This window comes from Alternaria burnsii, assembly GCF_013036055.1.
Source record: "Alternaria burnsii strain CBS107.38 chromosome Unknown 752, whole genome shotgun sequence".
In the NCBI taxonomy this organism is placed as follows: domain Eukaryota; kingdom Fungi; phylum Ascomycota; class Dothideomycetes; order Pleosporales; family Pleosporaceae; genus Alternaria; species Alternaria burnsii.
In genome coordinates this window covers 1562906-1585921 of record NW_024066114.1, presented here as the reverse complement: position 1 = coordinate 1585921, position 23016 = coordinate 1562906, and the positions used below count along the sequence as shown (strand labels likewise).

Sequence of the window (23016 nt, the reverse complement as noted above, 5' to 3'; positions counted from 1 at the left end):
GGCATTTTCTTTTTAGCCTTTCTTGTCGATGTTGGCTTCCCCGGCAAAGCTCGCTTATCGATCCGCAATGACATGGTTGGACACGTCTCTAGACGACATCAAACGACCGGACGGACATTTTGATCCAAGTGAGAAAATCCGAAAGAAGGAAAACTCTGCAGGAACATTGTAAGGCTGTTCGAGGCTGGCATTCCATTCTATCCCCGTGTGATTGTTTCGTCGGATTTGTTCTTTTTTCGCGTCCCCACGCTGCGTCATGCGAGAGCTTGGACTCGAGCCGCAGATCGTGACCTCCACCTATCTCCACTTGCAAGGCTGTCTCCATCTCCAGCTCTAGTCGCTTTAGACGATGGCGCATCCTACCAATAACCTTTTTGGCACTTTATCACCTGCAGTTTTCCTTATTGGGAGCACCACGCGTCAGGCAATTGGCATCCGGCTCGAGAGACCGGGTCCAAATCACATCATCTGGATCCCCGGCGGCAGGTCGTCGCGGTCCGGACCTGCAGAGCCAATCGTTGTCCCATTCCGAAAGCCTGGATTACTCGTCAAGGAAATGGTTTGATTGATCCACGTTTGGGATCTTCGTGCTCAGGTACCCTGTAAGGCATTAGGTTTTGAGCAAGCTTAGACAACGCTTGCGAATGAGTATCCAAGTGTGGAGGCCATCGCAACATCGCGTGCTCTTAGCAGAGGCCGCATCAGACTTGGGAAGCATTCAACAATGTCGGCGGTAATGCGCGTCTCCACTATCGATGATGCACATCAGGCGTCATTGTTCGGACACTGTTCGATCGCTCACTGCCGACACTCCACATGCAGTGAATGCAGGCAATTGAATATTATTGAACAACGTGGCGCTACCCTGAGCGATGGCGCGTCTATCAGCTATCGGTGAACTCCTGACACTTGGTACGAAATGTCACCCTGTTGCAGAGTTGCAATCGTGGTTCAGCCCTGTGGTGGACCGTACTTGCTACGGAAAACGGTACCAGTGCGCAGCTATGCCTTCAATTGGATAGTTATTAGCTCTGAAAGTTAGAAGACATATCCGAGCGTTACCAAATATCGCGACGTAGCTTTACAAAGGTTACAATGCCCGGGCGGTCCGGTGCAGTCCTCAGATGCGCATGCTTTCCTCCGACTGTACGCACGCTACTTCTCGGCTACCCACGAACGGTGGAGCGTATTGCAGAAACTCTCCGGTGAGACTGAAATGGAACTTCATTACCCTTTGAAGAAGCGACACGACGAAATCCATCACAATCGAAGTTCATGAGACAATAGCGTTCGATCGCGCAGAATGTCACAAGTGTTCATCTTACCCAGTGCCGACTCACTCAAGCATGCTGCTCAGCCTCTGACACGGAAACACCCCCTACATCTGAAGTCACTGCGCAAGTACCGCGAACAGACTGCCGATCGAGTTTACGGGAGCAGCCCGTCTGATCACAGTACGCGACCCCCACTTAATCGGGTTCGCCGCACACCCATGCGCAACACGGCTGATTGGCTTTCCTCTTTGTGATCCTGAAATTGCCATGCAGCATCAGGTGGAGCGGTTCGCTTTCTGTCCGATTCTGTTATTTTGACCAGGACAACTCCACTTCATATTGGTTGCCACAAGCGAAGCAACCTTCTTTCAGCTGAACGTTCGTGGCACCGCCACGGGAAAGCGGCATGTCAGAGTGTCAATCACAGCTTCTGACACGACTCGGTCTCACCGTGCCCATCACCACGAGGCTGCATGCATTCGTGCATGAAACTTACTGTGGGTTGTCTCTCGAGAACGACTCGCGGAACCAAAATGCCGTCATACGTACGTCGCGAAAAAGAATGTTATTACCCGGTGGAGGTCAGCCTGCATGTTTACAAGAAGGCATAAATACTTGGGACTTACTCAATTGCTCTATCAATTTAGATATTGCAATGGGAGACTTTTGAGTTCCAGCGATGCAGGGTGATGCCCGAATCTTTTGCCCAATAGAGTGCTTGCAGCAATATGTTCTACTGATCAGCACATGTATGCCCTGTAGTGGCAGAGTGGCGCTACGTTAGACCCCGAGTATACTGCAGCTGTGTGGCCATCCTCCGGCTGCACGACATGATGCAGGGTGGTCTTCGTACTGACTATGATGGTCGAAGGTGTAGGATATGCGCCGAAAATAAGCATTACAGGGGACTGCATTCCAGTCGTCCCGACCTAGAGCATCAGCATTGTCTTCTCAACATCGTCGTAAAGTGCTGGCCCCAGCTTCAACGTTCTGATAGATAAGATACAACCACACTGTGATAGACGTCAAGTTCTCACCCACCTTGGGGACATCAATCCCATTTACGCATGTATGTTCTTGCTGTCAGATATCACCTTGATACTATCAGTTGTAATCACGGGAAGTTTTATGTCTCCGCCGTGAGTATTCGCTTGCCTAGGATGCCGAAGAGCGGTATCCAGGGCTTACCCCGCGCATATGCCCCGCACCTGCATCCAGTTATCAGGACCTGACCAACCACGGCATCTGCTTTGGCGTTGCAAACGCCGGATAGCGGTGATCGGACGATTCCGATAATGCTCTCGAACAGATAGAGTTACGTGTTAGATCCGAGGTAAAGGAAGTCTATCTCGCCTCGTACGAAGGCAGTCACTGCATCGCGACTTCCATTTGTTGACACTACAGAGAACGTGCCTTCTTCCTGCTGCCACTTCCAAGGCTTTCTATTGACCTCTTCTCAATTGTACAATCCTCACTTCTTGTCAACTTTGCAGTTCAAAAATCACAAACATGTCTCCTCCGTCGGCGATTGAGCCCCAAGCAGGCGACGAGACCAAGCCCAACACGGTTGCCCCAAACGAGCCTGGTCTGAACCAGAAAGATGGAAAGGCGGAGATGCTTAAATTCCCCAAGCCGCCAAAGTTTGACGATCCATACAAAGAGCGAGCATATCTGAAGGGCCGGCTTGCGGCTGCCTTCCGCATCTTTGGCAAATATGGCTTTGACGAAGGTGTGGCTGGTCACATCACGTTGAGGGTAAGTAGAGCACATAACAGACATACGAGATACTAAGACCATATAGGACCCTGTAGATCCGACAACATTTTGGGTCAACCCATTCGGTGTTGCTTTCAGCTTGATCAAGTCTTCCGATCTCATCCTTGTCAATGACAAAGGCGAAGTCATCGATGGTGGAGAGTGCCGACTGCTGAACACAGCAGCTTATATGATACACCATGCTGTCCATGACGCGCGCCCCGATGTCATCGCTGCAGCACACTCGCACTCCATCTACGGCCGCACGTTCTGCGCGCTAGGTCGCAAACTGGACACCATCACGCAAGACTCATGCGCGTTCCACAACGACCACGTTATTTACGAGTCGTTTAACGGCGTCGTACTAGCCGCGGAGGAGGGCAAGAACATTGCAAAGTGCCTGGGCGACAAGAAGGCGGCGTTACTCCAGAACCATGGCCTGTTGACCGTGGGCAAGAGTGTGGAGGAGGCGGTGTTCTGGTTCATAAGCATGGAGAAGTGCTGTCAAGCACAGCTGATGGCGGACGCGGCGGCGGCGGGACGAGGCGGGGAGACTGTGAAGATTACGGAGGAGGACGCGGTCTACACACACAAGACGATCGGGAGTACGCTGGCTGGGTGGTTTAGTGCGAAGCCGTTGTTCGACGTGATACACAAGGAGACAAACGGAGATTATCTCGAGTAGGAGTGTTTAGTCAATCCAGATCAGTCATCACATGCAAATTGGTGGCGTTGCTCGTAGGGCCCCACCAGCGTCTTAACTCCGCCGGCGGACGACGAGATGACATATGGGAGCGCGACAAGTTTGTTTCTGTTTTGTAAACAAGATGTGCGTAGGTAGCATGGCGGAGAAACTGCGACGGAGCGGAGCGGAGCGGCGAAACACGCAGGTGGCCCTGGGCTCGCTCCAGCTGTGTTTGAGCGAGGGACGAGGGTGGCATGCTCGCTGCAGCTGTCTTTGCGGGCGACGATGGTGTCATAGCGTTGTGCAATGCAGGGTCGCAAACTTACAGTTGAACCCTGGAGCATCACTTGACGACTCGCAGCTTTGCCGCCGCCTACTTGACTTTTCTTTTCACGCCCTCCCAATCCTCGTACATAAAGCCTACCAACTTGCTTATTCGTATTGGAGGCGCATCGCATCTGCCACAGTCGCACAGGCAAGCTGACTCCTCCTGCACGCAAGACGCGAGCCATCTTTAGCGGGGCATGGCAAAGGGTCCTGCAGTCGTAGTCGTCGCCAGGTACCGTCTCACCCACCCTTCACGACTCCACACTCCGGCTAGATCGCTAACATCCTGCGCAGACATGGCGCGCGTCTCGATGCGGCCGACAAAGCATGGCATCTCTCCTCACCGACGCCCTACGACCCGCCTCTCACTTATGGTGGGTGGTCGCAAGCAAAGGCACTCGGCCAGCGTATAGCGGCACTGCTGCACGAACGAGATATCCAGCAGGCAGAGGAGGCGAAGAACGCGACCAGCAACGACCCTGCACATCTCGACCTGAGCAAGCTGAGCATCTCGAAAGAGGGGGGACCCAAGAAGAAGAAGCGCAAGATCGTCATACACTCGAGCCCCTTCCTACGATGCGTCCAGACGAGCACGGCAGTAGCAGCGGGTATCTCGCAATACCATGCTCCGACCACGCCACAATTGGGCGTGCCTACACCCCCCTCCAAAGACAACAATGGCTCGCTGGCTCCCTCTGCGAAGAAGGCGCCGCGCACTAAATCTACCTCGTCGCAGCCCCGAACCTTCGAACCGCTCGCCGACCCCAATCTCGAGATACTACCGCGACCCCACACAGGCCCGGAGAGGGTGTTGCTGCGCATCGATGCCTTCCTGGGCGAATGGCTGTCTCCCGAATACTACGCTGACATCACAGCGCCGCCAAACTCGACCATGATGGTGGCAGGCGCCAAAGCAGATCTACTGCGCAGAGGCGACTACATACAAGAACAGCCAAACCCGAACAGCACCAAGGGCAACTTTCCGGGCGGTTGGGGGTCTGGGACCAGCACACCCACCGCTGGCAAGAGCGCTGGTACAGCCATGGGCAGTCTGGCACAGTTTGCGCCACTGCGCGAGCGCTCAAGCAGTTACGCTGGCCCACTAGGTCTCGAACGAACGCCGTCAAGAGAAGCAACCGCGCCACTAGCACTGCCCATACAAACGCCAAAGCCCACCGCTGTACCCAAACGCGTTTACCAGCCGCCAAACCCTTCGTACTCCGTCTCTCCGGCCGATCCGATACCGCGAGGCTACGTCGCGCATGCCCAAGAAGCCTGCGTCAAAGTAGACTTCCAATGGGACAGTATGCGTCCACCACAAAACTGGGGCGATGGCGGAGAGTACGGCGATGAATGGAGCACAATGCACAAGCGGTTTAGGAGAGGCCTTGCGGGCATGATGGAGTGGTATAGAGTCCACGGCACAGCACCCCCGAAGGATCAATTTCCCGGCTTCATGTTCAAGGAACCCTTGCGCCTGACACCGCCACCCATATCGCATGCGAAATCCGACCCCTTCCCAAACTTCAGCGACGATTCGACCGCGGATGATGAGGAAGAGCTGGTTCTGATTCTCATAACTCATGGAGCAGGGTGCAATGCTCTGCTAGGTGCCATGACAAACCAGCCCGTCTTGATGGACATTGGTCTAGCATCGCTTTCCATGGCCGTTCGGAGAGACGAGCCTAAAAAGACACCTGCGCCGGCCACAATACATCAGCGCAGACTTTCGGTAGCGGATCCCGGCATGTCAGATACCTACGACATGAAGCTCTCAGCTTCAGTCGACCATCTGCGGCCTGGTGTCGATCCTTCGAAGCCGCTATCTGCGCAGAGGCAGACACAATCTCCAGCCATCCTAGCAAGCCCGTCGTTAGACTCGCGGCGAAGATTCACGGGATCTTCGACGACTAGCAGTCCACTTGACTCGCCCTTCTCGCTTGGTGAGCCGTACAGAAACAGTCTGAGCTCGTTGGGAAGCATGCGGCGAACTTTGAGCTCTGGATCGAATTCAAGGTTCATGCAAAGTGCGACAAGCGGGACCGCGTCTCCAGCAGGCGGATTATGGGGAGGTTCAGGGACAAGCACACCGGCGACCGAAGCGGACATGACCCTCAACTTCTCAAACCAGCATCCACAATCAAAGGCTGCTCCTAAGACTTCCACTGCATCCAAATCCAAGAGCAACTCGATTGCACAGATGGACGGTGCATCAGACACAAGCAACCACCTGACGAAATTGGACTCTAAAGAAGAGAGGGAGGTCAGCGATAAACCCACTCCTCTAGTCAGTGCCCAAGTCCGCAAACAGAGCGCCCCGACAACATCTGGCGGTCTTTGGGGCGCGAAAGTAGCCCCCAAGAGCAATACTGGGCTTTGGGGACCACCAAAGTTGGATGACGTGTATGAACACCGTCAAGGGCCTAAGAGGCGCTGGACGGTCACCGAGAGGGAGGAGCCCTGAATATTTTGTGTTGGTGTATTATTTTTGTCTCTAGCATATAGCGATTGTCTACTCCGAGTCATTACTGCATGTGTCGATCGAGTCAATATTAGCATTAGCGGCGGGCGGGTAATGGCGTTTGATAAGTAACGGCTACGGCTATGAATGAAACATACCACTTAAGAGTAAACGAGATCTGTGAACGTATGCATGTTTGTACGATCAACACGCGTTGTGCTCCGCCTAATCTCGCCCGATGACTGCCATGCCTAAGGCCTGGAAGGCTTGGAAGTTCCACAAACAGCAAGTGACGCAAGCTTGTCTCACGGGATCGTCACCAGCTGCAGAACGTTGCATTACCTATTACAAAAGCATCAATCCTGGAGTCTTTGGTCGGAATACGTAAATACCGCACCCGAGCTGCATACACGTTTTAAGAACACACCTTTGCATCTTGCATCCTCCCGCCGTTCATAAACCCCGTTCCAACCCACACTTTTTGCATTCGCGACAACCGCGCTCGCCGCGACAGGCAGCCCCAGCGCACTTCGAGACCTTAGCAACCCCACCGTTCGTCCCCACGCAACACGCTAAATAGATCACTCGCATTTGCGCGGGAACCGCAACACGGCATCTGATAGGCAGCGGTGGTCGGGCCGATAGATATCCAGGCGGGCACTTCACACGCAGGCACACTTAGTGCAATCCCACAAGGAAGGTTGGCTTGCATTGACACTTTGGTGGGCGAACTATTCACGCTTTATCCGTGAACAAGTTTGCTGCAAGTCGGTTTCAACCATGTCTGTCAAGTTAGTATCCTCTCCTCCTTCTCTCTTCGTTCCGTCTATTCTCTCTCCGTCCTGACCTGGTGGTGTTTGCTTGCTGCACTTCGTATTGCCCCTCTACTACCCCGCGGATTGTGCATGTAGCTTTTGGGCGTACTTTTGAGGCAACTTTCATTTCAGGATAGCAGAATGGGGTTCAAGACGGAAAAGATGAAGAAGACGAAGCCTAACCGCAAAACTAGTTGGGTCATGCTCGCTGAGAATGGCGGGTACACACCTCTCCCTGGCGAACAGACACTCTACCAGTCTCCTCCTCGAACCACACTCTCGCTACAGACTAGCCATCGGAATCATCCCAGCGAGTCGTACTCGCAGCAATGCAAGTCGGGTGTTGTATACCTCACAAATCGACGGGTGTGTATACGGCCTCCCCATTTTGTGGACCTTGCCGCCTAACCTTCACATTTAGATGATCTACCTCCCTGTCACCCCAACACCACAACTCCAATCCTTCGCCGTACCCATCCTCAACGTCACAGATTCCCGCGTAACAGCACCCTGGTTTGGCGCAAACAAATGGGAAGCCATTATCCAGCCCGTCCAAGGTGGCGGCATACCACCACAACACGCTGAGCTAGACCTGGTCATGGAGTTTAAGGAAGGCGGCGCGTTCGACTTCGCAAGCATATTTGAGCGGTTAAAAGAGCGGTTACGGCAAGCTGTTGAGGTAGCGCGGGAGAGTGGTGGTGACATGGAAGATGGAAGCAGAGGCGTTGGCGGTGTCAACATGAACAACGTACATCTGGAAGACCTACCTGCATACGAGGAGAGCAGACAACACGCCAGAGTTCCAGAGCCCCCTCTTAGCCCGCCGTTGGATGGTTCTGCATTTGGTACCGGCGGTCCTGTTATTGCGGCGCCTACGCCATCAAGCCCACAGGCATCGAGTCCGTTATCGAGCCCGCGAACACAACAGGAGCATTTTGAGCCTCCGTCAGACCCACCGCCAGGATATGAGGAGGTTCAGAGAGGTAGCATTGCAGACGAACTGGAGAGACAGGTGATGAACAATCCATGGCAGGAAGAGGAAGCAAGGCGGTGAGCCGAGGATTATTTTCATGATTAGATGGATGTGTTTGAGCAGGGCGTTCCGGGGCGGTCGGCTTTACATGGCCGTAGATATGTCTTGTCACATTACCTCAATATTCCGCTTGGTAGACTTCTTGAGGAACAACTTGTAGTCGGTGTGTCCGTTGGCTTTAGACGGTCGCCAATACCATATTCTTCACCTCGGATACCTGCATGTCCACTAGTTGGTGCGACATATGTCTTCGGTCAGCATCAGCAACTCAGCAGTCAGCTCCACCAAGCAGCACATGATCAGGAAATGTTTCCAAACTGCGCAGATTGACATGTGAAGCGTCCGCAGACACCCCAGCCGCCCGCATATTGAGCATGTGAAAGCTAGCTCCCCCAGAAAGGATGACGCGCCCCACAAACGAGCTAACCTGAAACGTAACGTACCTCGGCGATTCGCATGCGAATGACCTAATGCTTGCCGCGACCGAACAGTAGTGTCCGCTGCTCCATATACTTCACTCCAAGCCCCCTTCTCTAGTTCTTTCTTTACACAGCTTCTGTATTAACATTACTATTCAAAATGGCCAACCAAGCACCCAACAAAGGTATGTTATGCATAGACAGCGAGGACAACGAGTGATGAACGAGATCGCTGACGTTTTATAAGTTCAGGAACGCCTTACGCAGGTCGAGGGCCATCTCACAGGTGGAAGTGGGAGCCCTGGAGCAGTGAGCTCCAAGGGAAAGAAGAGTCTGTTGGAGAAGAAGCCTGACGACGTGAGTTGCACATCCCATCTTTGAACGATGCGACACTAGCGCTTTCGAGCCTATCGCATTAGCTTGTGATGTCCATACACCTGAGGGCTCTTTTTGTCTGCGGAGTACTGTACTAACAATCATCTCAATAGATTGTCGTAACCTGCGCACTCCGTACCGCCATCACAAAGGGCGGAAAGGGTGGCTTCAAAGACACCCAAGCATCCGACCTCCTCCACGGTGCCTACAAGGCCCTCATTGAGCGCTCCGGCATCGATCCCAACCTCGTCGAAGACATTGCTGTTGGCGCTGTCCTCGCCCCAGGAGGCGGTGCAACCGAGTTCCGCGCCGCAGCCCTCGCCGCTGGCTTCCCTACCACAACCGCAACAAAGAGCTTGAACAGGCAATGCTCCTCCGGTCTACAAGCATGTGTTGACATTGCCAATGCCATCAAGTCGGGCATGATCGAGGTTGGTATCGGCGCCGGCGCTGAGAGCATGAGCACACAGTATGGTCCTGGCGCCGTATCTGAGTTCTCTGAGCTCCTCGAATCCCACAAGGAATCTGCAAACTGCAAGGTCCCTATGGGTGTACTTTCAGAGCAAATGGCAAAGGCCAAGGGTATCTCCCGTAGCGAGCAAGATGCATTCGCCGCGTCGTCGTTCCAGAAGGCTACCGAGGCGCAGAAACAAGGGCTGTTCGATGAGGAGATCGCGCCTGTGACCGTCCAGTGGACGAACCCCAAGACCAAGAAGGAAGAGACCATCACTGTTTCCAAGGATGATGGTGTCAGGGAGGGCGTTACCGCAGAATCTCTTAGTAAGATCCGTCCTGCGTTTGCAAAAGACGGTTCCATCCACGGCGGCAACGCTTCTCAAATCTCCGACGGTGCCGCTGCCGTTCTTCTCATGAAGCGTAGCACGGCTCAGCGCCTCGGCCAAAAAATCATTGGAAAGTTTGTCCAAGCTTCCATTGTCGGTGTGCCGCCCCTCATGATGGGTGTAGGCCCCGCTGCCGCTATCCCCGTTGTCCTCGAGAAGACTGGCTTGAACAAGCAGGATGTGGACATTTACGAGATCAACGAGGCGTTTGCTAGCCAGTGCCTCTACTGCATCAACGAACTTGGCTTGGACCAGAAGAAGGTGAACCCCAAGGGTGGTGCTATTGCTTTTGGACATCCGTTGGGTGTCACAGGTGCTAGGCAGGTTAGCACGCTTCTTACGGAGCTTAGGAGGACAAAGCAGAGCATTGGTGTTACTAGCATGTGCATTGGTACTGGTATGGGTATGGCTGCTGTTTGGGTGGCCGAGTAAGTCTCAATAATGGCTTATGCTCATACGATGAAAGTAAATGTGTTCTCGAACGTTTTGTGAAATATAATTCAATTACATAATGTTATGAAGAGTAAAATGGTATGTGGTGTGAATGCTATATACAATGTTCGCTGGACGTTTTCGCTTCAACCAAGCTGGCTGGATACAATGCTTCCTGTGTACGTCCGCATGCGCAGATTTGATTCCTTTCTTGTCCTCCTGGCCATTGATGCCGTTTCCCTACAGACCGCTGCTTCTGCGCTGTTGATAGCGTGACTCCGAAATCTGGCGCCACTATCGTGCCCTTCTCCTTCTCTGTGGAAGTCTCTGATCGTTCCTGTAACCCGTCACTGGACATCGCTGTATGTTGGCTATGCCTCTGACTCGGTTTTAAACAGGCTTGTGTATGTAGTGTCGATGTGCTTTCTAACACGCACTCCCGTCTTTTCACCCGGCATCAATGTTGTACTCGTACGGCAAGTCTCCCTCACTCGGATTAGGATGCAAGCGAATGACACTTCCAGCACTGCCCAAAGAACTCTCACTCGAGTTGGGTAACAAGGTACTTGGACTTCTTCGCGGTCTTTCATGAACCACAACAGATCCTGTGTCCGACTCTGCATCTGCATATGATCTTTGTGAGGGTGTGCGTGGCGTGCTAAATATAGTGGAGCTGCGCTGTTGGCGCGATGGTGCGGTGCGGACGGTCTGAGGCGAATGTGGAGTTGAACCACTATCGGAGGTGGAGAGGGAACTGTTGAAAGAGGACAAGGAGATTTGGCGCTCGAGTTGGGGTGTGCGGTAGGGCAGGTGTGAGTGCGAGGAGATGCTTGATTCGGAGCTGGACTCTGTGGGTGCGAGGCTGCGCGTATCAGACTCGATGTCCTGCGCGCGTGCTTCTTCGATAACTTCGGGGTCGACTTCTGTCATCCCACTGAGTATCTCTGCGAAGACGGCCATGATATCTCTGAATTCTGTCTCCGTCAAACTCGTGGTAGAGTAGCGCGCGTATTCGTATTGTGCGAGGAACGTAGCGCCGAGAAAGGGTGGATTCAGTAGCCCGAAGTCTGCGAGGCGAGCGAGGTATTCGCGCAAGCCCATTGCACGCGGACGCTGAAGGAGGGTGACAATGCGCGCATCCGGCAGAGGCGGCGCATTATCAGGATACTGTGGAGCGCTTTCCTCGATCGCAGGGTCTGGCGGCGCGAGTGAGACGGCTTTCGCTTCGATGAGGTTGGGCAATTCGCAGATGACGCCCCAGTACTGCAGGTTTGGCAGATCAGGCGACGAAGGGGACGCCCAGCCAGGATGCGAGACATTGCCCCAAGGCAGCGACTTCATGGAAACGGGAATGATTGTCGCATCAGGCGCATGGTGATGGTGATGGTGGCCTTTCTTTTTGTGCGTTTTGTGCTTCTCCCTCCTCGTCTCCGCTGTGTTCGGCCGTGATTCCTCTCCTTTCTCCTCATCTAGGTCAACCTCACCCCTAACATCCCTCGGCCTGCTGTCCCATGCAATGACCGCACTCCTCTTGAAGTGCTTCACAATCATCCTCCGCACCCCTTTGCCCACCTCTCCTTCCTCGATTGGCACATAGCTCTTCGGTATGGCCGCAAGCACAGTCCTATTCGTGTAGATGCGCGTCGAGTAGATCAACAGTACAATCAAACAAGTGAGCAGGTAGACGCCACCAATGACAAAAAGCTTTTGAAGTTCTTCAGATTTGATTGATTGATATATCGTATCCGCAGGCGTGACGGCGAGGAGGAGGAGCAGGATTATGAGAAGGGTCGTGTACGTGGTCGAGTACCAGATGCGGAAGAGTGGAATGCGCATCATGGCGGCGGCGGTAGTAGTAAGGCGTAAGGAAGGTATGCATCGGTCTGAGGATATTACAAATTATAGCTAGAGAAGTGAAGTGGCGGCTACATGGCCGACTAAGGTGAGGATGAGCTATGCGATCATGGTGTTGCTGTGAAAGGAGGAGGAGGAAGGCGCCAAGCTACTGACGCGCGCTTCATGCATATGCGCGCGACCCACTCGTTTCCCACCCGCACATTAACCCTCTACCCTACAAATTCCTGATCACGCGGAGCGTTTCTGCCAGTAGATATAATCCGGCTCGCTACACAGTTCTCGATCAAAAATCTCAACTCTCACCTCCCTTTTTGTTCCCTCTGCACTTCATGCAACGACCAAAGTAGACCGTTATACCCCTCACGACAGCCTCAACCGCAACAATAGTACAGAGGTTGTTAGAAACGCTGCACGTCATTCCCATGTCGTCATGTTTCGAAACATTATCGACGAAGATCACTACCCGAGCCAAGCAGCCTACGACCGCTAACTGAGACATGCAACGGCGCAACTCATCTTCTAACGCTTAAGTCTAATATAGTACCCGCTTGAAGCGAGAAACGTCTTAGAAGCTTGCTAACTCGACAGTCATCTTCTCGCTAGGACTTCGAGGATCGTATACCTCGCGACTTTGATCGTTTCTTGTCTTCCATCACAATGGACACCCGTAAAGGCTCCCTGCGTCCACGCGCGTGTACGTCGCAGTGCGTTTGTCGCAACTTTCCCTTCCGAGCTTAGTGCACATGCAGCTACAGGTGAAATGACCTCTTCTACGCAAGAGACTGCAGCGCACCTGCAACTTCATCGTTCGCCGCTTCGTTGGCCCCTTCCTCTCGTACGACCTTCCGAGCCCCGACAGATACACACTGGTCTGGATTTCTCCCATACTGGAACGCAACAAAGCCCACCGACGGAAAGGACATCACCCTCGCGGACCACACCACGTCACAAGCAGGGAAACGAAGTATTATGTCATGATAACATTACTGCCTAACCTGTCTCAAGGCTAAGGGTCATGTACACATACGATGGATGCTTGAAGCACCAACATCTATGAGGAACTCTGGTGTCATATCGTCAACCTCTGAGAGCCCTCGGTGCGAGCTTTTACGGTCGCACTCTCCGAACGTCCACACGTTCCTTCCTCGGCTCAATAAAGCAATCTCGGTATCATCCCACACGCCAGCCGCCGACGTGATCATACCCGCCAGTAAAACAGAAGAGAGTAAAAAGCCTTCGTGACCAGGATTAAGAGGGGTTGAAGGCACCTCGCGTGCAGATGTCTAATCGTGTCGAGGGATAATTTGGAGTTTCGAAAAGGCATGAAGAAGGAAATGCCGCCCACCGTAACACCATGCAATGCCGCAAAAATGACAAGTTAGAAGAAAAGGTCCAAGTCATAGCCATGTCACCAGCTGGGGTATGTAGTCAAGGCTCATTGAAACCGAATCTGGAGAGGAAAGTCGCTCAAGACTTGCGGAAATCCGACAAGACTGGGTAAATGAGCTCAAAAGCCTGGTAGATCTCCTCACGGACCTTGGCACCAGTAAGGACGATCTTGCCAGATACGAAGATCAAGAGGACAATTCTCGGCTTCATCATACGGTAGATGAGACCAGGGAACAGCTCAGGCTCGTAGGAAGAGAAAGTGTGATGGCGAGATGCAAGACCCTCGAGACGAATGGGGAAGCGAATGTCGCAGGAGCCGACAATGTTCTGAATCTTGAAGTCCTATGTCAATGTTAGCATTGAAGAAGGGATGCTTAGTCCAACACAACATACGGTGAACTTTGCGCTAAACCCGAGCTTCTGGATAATCCGCGCGTATTTGCGGGAAGCAAGGCGGCTGTCATCTTCAGACTTGGCACCGGTTACAACCATTTTTCCACTCGCAAAGACCAAGGCTGTCGTCTTAGGCTCGCGAATACGCATGATCACAGCAGCGAAACGCTTGGGGTTGTATTCGGCGTTACGGGCGTGAAGAGCAATGGTCTTGAGATCAAGGCGAGCGGACAGGTTGACAGTAGCCACGATGTTCTGGAGAGTAGGCACGATGCCAGAAGGCACTTGACCGTTCTGTGTATCGGGAGTAGCCGCAGGCGTTGCAACACCGTTCGCATTTTCGGCGACCTGCTGAGTGTTCTGCTCAGCGGCAGGCGCAGTCAGGTCGAGGTTCGCGCCCTGGGGGTAGGAGAGAGATCCAGGAGCGACGAACTGAGAGCGAACGTTAGAACAATTTTGACAAACGGGAGACATCACGAGAGCTTACCGTCTGAGCCTGTGCGGCGGTGGACGGGTGAGAAGTCAGGGAGTTTGGATCCATGATGAATTTATGATTGGAATTGGAGCGATAGACTCTTGAGGAGAGTGAGAGGTATCTTGACAGACTGCGCAGGTCAGAGTGTGTTCTAAAGCGGCAGCGACGGTCAAGCCGGGCGGACTACGAGATCGCGATGTGCAGAGCGAGGTCGGTCGACGCCGGAGGAGTGTGTCTGTCTATGGAATAGGTGGAGACGGTACCGGAGGCAGGAGAGCTACAAGCGAATGTGTCCCTCGCAAACGTTGACAAGTATGCCGTCGAGTAGTAAGCTGTCGCAGAGACGACGGCGAGTTAGTGGAGTAATTAAGGTGACCAAAAGCGTAGCCAGCAAGCCTTTGGCGGGGTAAGTCGAGATTGCGACTGAGGATGAGGCTGCTGTTGGGCTGTCGCAAGCTGGATGAAGCTAGCGCCGATCGCGACCTCTGAGAGAGTGGATATGTGCGGATTTAGCACACCGGAGTTTTTGAGTCGCAGTGTTAGTGAGCACGCAGCTGAAAATGTGAGTTTTCAAGTGCGGCGATGATGGTGTAGAGAGGTTGAGGTGTTGCGACAACGGCGGGCTCGGCGGAAATCTCGTGAAAAAAGTTGGGGGGGAGGCCGAGAACTTATAGTGCTGGAAGCCCGCCCGCCAAGCCCTGTGAGGCGCGCTAGTGAGCAGGGGTACAGCGGCGATTGGGGCTTAGCTTCAGATAGCCGGTAGCGAGAAGATTCTGCTGTGAGCAAAAGGGGCTCCCATCATCATGCGTGACCGTTTCCCTTCACCTCCCCCAGCTTCCCCCCGCAGATGCCATGTCGCATTCACTGATGCAGTCTGCCTGTCGTGGTCGCGGGGCCGCCGGCTGCTTGTGCATGCCATACCGGAAGGTGCAGCGGTGGTCATGTTGCTGCTGCCTTACTGATGCTCGCAGGTCGGCCGGTGCCTTTACCTCATTACCAGCGATGACGACGCACTGACCCGGATTGAGCGATGGCCCAAATCCAGCCCGTCCACTCGACCCCGTCGCCTCACTTGCCGCACAGTGGCCGCCATCGCCCGCGCAGACTGAAGAGAAAAATCTCATCGCGACACGTCTCCTTGAAATCTTATGGTTGAGTTGCCGCCCTTTGGAATGCGTGCGACAACCTGAGACAGCTGCGCCTCCCCTGCTTTGAATGCGCGCACACTCAACACGCGCTCAACAAAGCGCAAACAATAGAATGCAAAATCACGGCGACAACAAGGGCGTCGGTGGGCAATAGGAAAACATACCAAAGACCTTGAATGCGGGGATGATCGCTGAGGGTTGGAGTTGGGAGGGTGCAGCCTGATGTGCACGACTTCTGGGGGGTTGCATGGATCGTCGGCCTATGACTCACGAACGCGCTCACCGGAAAGCGACACATCTCCCCTTGCCATAAGCCTTCGCCTCTCTTGCTTTTGTAGTCTGGAACACCACCTTTCACATGTCTTAAACCCTGGAGTAGTTGCTGCTGGAAATGATTGGGTTAGTAGTGACAAGGTATCGAGCAGGTATTGTCGAGGGTTGGTAGTGATTGGGCAGCGTTCCGACATCGTCAGCCAACCCATCGTCGAATGCCACTCCATTGGGTTTTTGTTTTACATACAAAAAGTATGATATCGTATGATTGCTGCTGCAGTTAGTGAAATGTCCCCTTGATATCAGCAATTTAGCGTGTCCCCAGCTAAGGTGAACATCTGCAGTGGGGTCGGTTTGCGTCGACGAGTACGATAGATCTTGGTCGAAATTAGTGGGTGTTCTTACGGTTTAATACAGACGACCATAAAGGCAGGGTCGATGACTAAGATAACGGCGCTCATGTAAAGCACGCATGCAACGCTGTCCTCGCCACTGCTACTGCGACCGCTTCACCGAAGCCAGCATTCACTATTGGCGCTGTCCCTGCGAATTTCTCAACAATAAATAACGCACTTTTTTTTCATAGCAACTGCACCGTGATAGACTAAAGCGACCATTCAGTTTGTCTGCCTCGCGATGGTGACTTCGAGCTGCATGCAATAGCAAAGACGGCAGAGCATTCATACCAGATTGACTCGCGCATTCGCACTTTCTATTGATGCAATAAGAGAACAGAACGAGGACTAATCTTGCAGCCTTGCTCAGCAACTTCCAGACTTCAGCCCTACAACCCTACTACGGCACACAGGCCACGGTCATAGCACCCGCTTCTTGAACTGGACGATCGGGCCTTCACGGAGAGAAATGTACGCGTCTCGCAGCTGGAAGTGGCCGCGGTTCCTTCTGCCCCAGCCAAGATCAGGACGACCTTCTCCAACGCATTGTCCAGGAGCCTGTCGCACGTCGTATCTCCAGAGAGTTCTTCCAACAATCATGCAAAGTTGTATCATTGCCATCTTCTGACCTAGGCAGCTTCCTACGCCCTTGGAGAAAGGATGGAAGGATCGCTTCAAGTGGTTCACCTCATCTTGCGTATTCGAATCGGAGACGATCCATCTCTCTGGGCGGAAGGTGTTGTAATCACCCCATAGGGCTTCGTTCCGGCCGAGCGACCACTTGGGCACTCCGATCGTGATACCCCCAGGAATATGTTCGCCAGCGATCCTGATACCACCCGAAAGTACAGTGCGTTCAAGCTCGCTGGGGCCAGCTGGCGAGAGGCGCAAGGTCTCATACACCGCTGCTCTGAGGTACTCGCATTTTGCCATCAGATCCGGACCTGAGCCTATATCTTCAGCACTGCCGAAGTTGTTTCTAATCTCATGGACCAGCTTTGTGTACACTTTCGGGTTGCGAGTGAGGAAGAAGAAGAGCGCGGTTACTGTTGCACTCGTGGTGTCTGAGCCGGCAACAGTGAGCAGATTTGCATCGGCTATCAAGTTTTCGGTACTCAGCGCAAAATCACCCGTCTCTGGGTCCTTGGCTGTGCACAAGAAGTGGAACATATCTTCACGCTCAGCTGGACGTTTTTCGGTTTCGTTCTTCCTTTCAGACTCGACGCGGCCCATGGCTAGATTTTCAGTAAAGGCAAAGTACTCTTTGATTTCCTTCGGGGTGATGACCTTCATCAAGTTATCCAAACCACGAGGCTTGAGCCAAAGCAACAAGCTTCGAAATGGTGACTTGGCGAGCTACGGCCGTCAGACTGGATACAAGGGCTATCATAGGGGCTAATTGCAACTTACAGGATTATAAAAGCGCAGGTATCTAGTGATGTTGTACGGAATACGCTTCAGATTGTTCGGCCCAGGCTCTTTGGTATTGTTGGAACTGCCGAAACAGATGTCACCGAACATGTCGAAGAGCAAGAAGTCAGTCCACTCCGTAAGGTTCTGCGGTCCAGACCATCCCTCGACACCGAAAATCTCACCGGGCAGTAACTCGTTCCAGCGATCGACATGCCGAGCTACAAAAGGTACGGTGGCCTTGACTGACTGATCGGTAAAAGCTAGTGAGAGGGCTTTTCTCCTCCTGGCGTGCGTTTCAACATCGGTGCAGCCTAATGTGTTGAGGTCATGTTTGTTACGCCTCCATACTTCATAGAACGGGGACTTCTTGACGTTCGCTTTGTGACCGAACATGGCATTGTAAGCTTCAGGTGTCTGGAAGAGAAGAAGATTTGGAGTCGCTCGGAATTTTTCGCCTAGGGAAGAGGGTCAGTGGAATGTATGAAGGAAGTCTGGCGTCGAACGTACCATAGATCTGGAACTGTCTCCAAGACCAGATGTGACGGTCTCCTACGCAAGCATGGTAGAATGAGGGAATGCCTGAAATACGAGCAAAGAACGGCCCTGGCTGTTTCGCAAGAGGATGGAACCATAGGTTGTATACGGCGCAACACACAAACTGTCTTCATGTAAGTTAAGACTGTATCATACATTGAAGAGTCACTGACATAGGTTACGGCCACACCGATGGCGATTGGGATCGAGATGATCATTCTGGGCTAGAGCAGGAAGAGGTTCAGGTATCTATGATTTGGAGAAACTTATGATCGAGACTGCTCGAGTTGAGCCTCCATGGCGCTTGACTTTATATCTTGCAACACCGTAGGGCTTTCCTCATATTGTCACGAACTCTATCAGACGCATCAAAGCTCCTTCCGTGCAGTCTTTCCGCCCTGGAACCTCTAGCTAGACAATCAGCCACCACCATATCAACATGTGAGCGTCTCATCCTCGTTCGCAGCTTACGATGGTCTTCAGTGGCAATAGGAGCTTCCTCCCGCGTCCGCTATCTTTTTCCACCATTCAGCCTTCTGGTTTTCTATCTCTCTCCGAGACAACGCTAATTGACTGTCGTCGATTTATCCGCTGTTCTAGGCCATGAGAAAAGACGTCTCTATTAACAGCATATCGAGCATATCAGGCATACCAGCACGATTGCAGTGGCGCTTGGAGTCGACAGCAAAGAAACTCATCACTCGATAGTCTACTAAAATCGCATGTATGTGCCCCAGTTTGAGGTTGGTTCACGGCTCTTCTTCGTGTTAGTTCTACTGAGGGTGTAAGCGCGATGGCTGTTCGAGCATAGTGGCGACCCACAAGTAAGCGGCTGTGGTGGCAGTTATCAATCTGAAAACCGAGGCTAACCACGATCTGTGAAGCTATCGCGTCTGCAGTCATCCATCTTTGAGTCGCCGACCGCGACGACGGCCATCTCAACATCAATTCTGCCAGTCTAAGCGCCATCCCATGGGGCCAGATTGGCGACAGGTCTGGAGAACGGCTTCCGACATTCGCAGCGACGGCAATCGTGTCAGAAACTGGGTTATGGATATGAGAGATAACACGAAGAGGACGCGACTCTACTGTGATGTTGGTATGGGTCAATCTATACACTTACGCTGCATTCTTTGTTGTTCCACCGATTAACTAAGAGACAGTGAAAACATCAGGCTAAATTGTCGTAAAGATCCCAAGATAAGCGAGCGCCTTCATAAGACTGAGCCTGTCTCGCGAAAAGAGGCCATCATAGATACGTTCGCAAAGTATTCGGGTCGCGCCACTTTCAACGATTACACCTCACCACGTCAGGGCGTACGAGAGGCGTAGCTTCCTTGCACAATTCGTTAACCCACAGGTCTTTGCATATTGGCCTCGCTAATTGGGTCTTGAACGGGCATTTAACCAGTCTCTCGGTACAAGACTATTGTTGACTTTTAGTTCTCCCGGTTCAACAAGCAACGCCCGGGCGGGAGGCGGGCGGCAACAGTGGCCCCAATCGCATAGCCCCGCCCCCACAACCATCCTTCGGGGCGTATCCTTCACCACCCACATGAATTCGGGCACACCGAGAACAGCCACACATATAGACATCTTACTCCGGCTCGCATATGGGGGCCAAGGAACATCTTTATTGCGGCGTTCTTGTGATACCATCGTCTGGGGACCGTCAGCTTACTATCGGCTCGCAATATCATGCGGCAGTTGAAAGGCTTGATTTGTGATACCGTCGGACGGCCAGGACTTGAACGGTATCCTTCGCCGTGCGTTGTTAGATACATGCGTTTCGATAGCCAGTGATGCATGGCACCGTCTTATCGTAAGTGCAAGGAGAATGATGTGTTCACTTTCGCTAGGAGGCACAGTTGTTACACCCCTGATAGTCACCCTCTTATAATATATTGTCCCTTTGTGTTCGGCCTTGTTCACGGATATTTCAGATCAGACCACAAAGATGTCTTCTACTTCGAGAGACGATATTGTGATGGACACTTCAAGTGTCGAGAAGGCGTTTACAGACACCTCATCCCCTAATGAAGCCGAGACCGTGGTTACGGCTGATGAATCGAAGTATATCACAGGTATCAAGCTCTATCTGATCAACACTTGTCTTACGGTCTCTATTTTCCTTGTGACTCTCGAGTCTACAATCATCAGTACCGCTATTGTGGACATTACCGATGAACTAGGTGGCTACGAGAAGAGCTCATGGCTCTTCACAGCGTACATGTTGACGTACTGCAGTATGTATCGTATTGCAATCTCATTAAGTTGCTTGTCTAATCTCATTCAAGGTCTCCAGATGATCTGGGCGAAACTGTCGGACATCGCAGGACGCAAGTACACACTCATTGCTGCACTACTCATCTTCACCTTGTTCTCGGCACTCTGTGGGGCTAGCCAGACACTCATACAGCTCATCATGTTTAGATGGTGCCAGGGTATTGGAGGCTGTGGTGTATACGCACTCACTCAACTCCTGTTCATGGAGATTGTCCCAAAGAGAAAGTTCCCACAGTACATGGCGGGTGTTAGCATGGTGCTTGCACTCAGTTTGATCACAGGGCCGCTTCTCGGTGGTGGTATTACACTGCACGGGAGCTGGCGGTGGATCTTCCTTTTGAAGTATGTGTTTTTCCTGGAGGAACTTATTGAGCCTACTGACATTATGATCAGCGTTCCTGTAGGAGTTCTTACTGCCATTTCACTGTGCTTCACACTTCCGAGAACACTCTTCAACGAACCTGCTGCGCAGCAGAAACACCCCATTTTCTCAAAACAGACTCTCCGTCGGCTTGACTTTCTAGGCGCAACGTTGATGCTGGGAACTCTTGTGTTGCTTGCTACAGGTCTGCAACAAGCATCGCTAGACTATGCCTGGTCGTCCAACAAAGTTCTTCCCCTACTCGTTGCTTCTGCACCTTTCGCGATCGCCTTCTTCACATGGCAATGGTACGCAACGCAGCATCGCACGAATCCGGAGCCTGTCTTCCCTTGGCGCTTCTGCCAAAGTCGCATACAGCTGGGCATGATCATGTACGTCTGCCAAGTTCTACCATTATCTCGAACCACCCTAACATATACTCCAGAAATACCTATCTCTCCGGCACAGTCATGTTCGTATGCATCGCACAGATTCCCCAACGCTACATCACTGTGAATGGCCTCTCCCCTCTCGCAGCTGCTGTCCGCCTCCTCACATACGGCGCTTTCGTACCCTTTGGCAGTGGAGTTGCCGGCGCTTTGATGGGAAAACCCAGGATACCGCCATGCTGGATCATCCTCGCAGGCTCTCTGATGGAGGTTCTCGGTATCACGTTGCTCGCGTGGATTGACACTTCGTCGCACATCGATGCTAGTCAGTATGCGTACCAGATCATTGCGGGCACAGGAACCGGTCTTGTCAATTCTGGACTTATCATGCTTGTGCCATATGCGATGGAGAAGAGGGATTTGGGTAAGTCACACATTATACCCTGATACGCATAACTTCAAGTGTCATGCCACTAACAATTACTAGCCGTTGGATCAGCAGCTACATCGCAGTTCCGCACCTTGGGCGGTCTGGTCGGTATCGCTATTGTGACATCTATCTCCACACCTTACATTCGTTCCCACCTGACCGATATCCTTCCCTTGGAACTCGCAGAAAGCTTACTAGAAAGGACGGAACTAGTGCAACATCTTTCACCTGAAACTCTCGAGCGGGTGAGGATGTTGTTTGGAGAGGCGTATAACCTGCAAGTCAAGGTGCTGATTGGATTTGCGGTGGCCAAGGTGCCGGTTACGGGTTTGATGTGGACGAATTTAAGAGTTGAGAGTAAGTGATTAGGTGAAAATGACGATAGAGGAGCCTAGGTTTCCTTGCGCCGATAGTTCCAATGCAGGTCATATTCCAGACTCCTATAGCAAACTGGGTTTGGACACTATAAGAAAGCGGCCGCCCGTCCGTCAAAAACCTGCCATAACCTGCTAAAAGCCCCACGAAATACGGCAATCCAATAAAGTCTAGTTTAGGTCCTCGTCTTGTTCTTCTTTCTCGAACTCACCGTCCTCATCCTCTCCTAGCTCAATCTCCTTATCGTCGTCAGCCTCGTCAAAATCTATCTCATCACCACTATCCAAGAAGTCCTCGTCAGAAAGCGAAAATTTATCGCAGTTTTCCTGCATCTCCTCCGCCTTAATCTTCTCCATTTCGATCTCATGTGCCTGTCTCATCCGCGCACGCTCTAGTTCCTGACGGGCCATAAGTCGCGCAACAACCACCATGATCGCATCTTCACCAAAACTCGGACCCAGTATACGGAGGATATTGTTGATGTCTGCCTGTGTGATAGGATCACCAGTGGCTTCGAAGAGTAGTCGTTTGCATGTTGGACAGGTATGACCAACCTCAAGCCAGGCGTCTAGACAGTCTTTGCCGATAATATGGCCGCAGGCGGCGACGCGAATCGCGGCATGGCATTTTGGGTTGGGGATACCGTCTTTAGTGGGGTGAACAGCAAGAGGTTGGAGACATATGGAGCAGTCCTGCGAGGCATGTGTGTGCGACTGTCGAAATTGCTCAAGACCTAGGTTGTTGAAATCTTGCTTGTTTGCAAAGACTGTCATTGCAATTTTGGCAGAGTTGAATTGTTCGTGACCGTAGTAGAGTTTGTAGAGGGCTGAAATCAGTGGAAAGGCGAGTATTCACTATGTTATCTATTGTGAGAGTGAGG

The 23016-nt window shown here is 52.4% G+C and overlaps 8 protein-coding genes across 8 annotated transcripts; 4 read left to right on the top strand and 4 right to left on the bottom strand.

The window, feature by feature from the left end:
* Positions 1–2783: 2783 nt before the first annotated feature.
* GT037_006623 (uncharacterized protein) lies at positions 2784–6505 on the top strand (the record flags this gene model as incomplete). Its single annotated transcript, XM_038931670.1, has 3 exons — positions 2784–3029; positions 3076–3710; positions 4336–6505. The coding sequence occupies 3 exons, from the start codon at positions 2784–2786 to the stop codon at positions 6503–6505; spliced, it is 3051 nt and encodes a 1016-aa protein (XP_038786167.1).
* Positions 6506–7458: 953 nt separating this feature from the next.
* On the top strand, positions 7459–8371 carry GT037_006622 (uncharacterized protein; the record flags this gene model as incomplete). Its single annotated transcript, XM_038931669.1, has 2 exons — positions 7459–7683; positions 7739–8371. 2 exons carry the CDS (start codon positions 7459–7461, stop codon positions 8369–8371), a joined length of 858 nt encoding a protein of 285 aa, XP_038786166.1.
* Positions 8372–8929: 558 nt separating this feature from the next.
* GT037_006621 (3-ketoacyl-thiolase b) lies at positions 8930–10418 on the top strand (the record flags this gene model as incomplete). Its single annotated transcript, XM_038931668.1, has 3 exons — positions 8930–8954; positions 9017–9126; positions 9258–10418. 3 exons carry the CDS (start codon positions 8930–8932, stop codon positions 10416–10418), a joined length of 1296 nt encoding a protein of 431 aa, XP_038786165.1.
* A 447-nt stretch (positions 10419–10865) lies between these two features.
* GT037_006620 (sucrase ferredoxin domain-containing protein) lies at positions 10866–12257 on the bottom strand (the record flags this gene model as incomplete). The annotated part of the gene is made up of 1 exon (XM_038931667.1): positions 10866–12257. One exon carries the CDS (start codon positions 12255–12257, stop codon positions 10866–10868), a length of 1392 nt encoding a protein of 463 aa, XP_038786164.1.
* A 1485-nt stretch (positions 12258–13742) lies between these two features.
* Positions 13743–14598, bottom strand: GT037_006619 (tata-box-binding protein; the record flags this gene model as incomplete). The annotated part of the gene is made up of 3 exons (XM_038931666.1): positions 13743–14006; positions 14058–14489; positions 14545–14598. The coding sequence occupies 3 exons, from the start codon at positions 14596–14598 to the stop codon at positions 13743–13745; spliced, it is 750 nt and encodes a 249-aa protein (XP_038786163.1).
* Positions 14599–16768: 2170 nt separating this feature from the next.
* On the bottom strand, positions 16769–18513 carry GT037_006618 (benzoate 4-monooxygenase cytochrome p450; the record flags this gene model as incomplete). The annotated part of the gene is made up of 4 exons (XM_038931665.1): positions 16769–17704; positions 17759–18216; positions 18269–18419; positions 18469–18513. 4 exons carry the CDS (start codon positions 18511–18513, stop codon positions 16769–16771), a joined length of 1590 nt encoding a protein of 529 aa, XP_038786162.1.
* A 1739-nt stretch (positions 18514–20252) lies between these two features.
* On the top strand, positions 20253–22126 carry GT037_006617 (uncharacterized protein; the record flags this gene model as incomplete). Its single annotated transcript, XM_038931664.1, has 5 exons — positions 20253–20541; positions 20593–20923; positions 20975–21334; positions 21388–21755; positions 21819–22126. 5 exons carry the CDS (start codon positions 20253–20255, stop codon positions 22124–22126), a joined length of 1656 nt encoding a protein of 551 aa, XP_038786161.1.
* Positions 22127–22306: 180 nt separating this feature from the next.
* On the bottom strand, positions 22307–22909 carry GT037_006616 (zinc ion binding; the record flags this gene model as incomplete). Its single annotated transcript, XM_038931663.1, has 1 exon — positions 22307–22909. One exon carries the CDS (start codon positions 22907–22909, stop codon positions 22307–22309), a length of 603 nt encoding a protein of 200 aa, XP_038786160.1.
* Between the last annotated feature and the right edge of the window lie 107 nt (positions 22910–23016).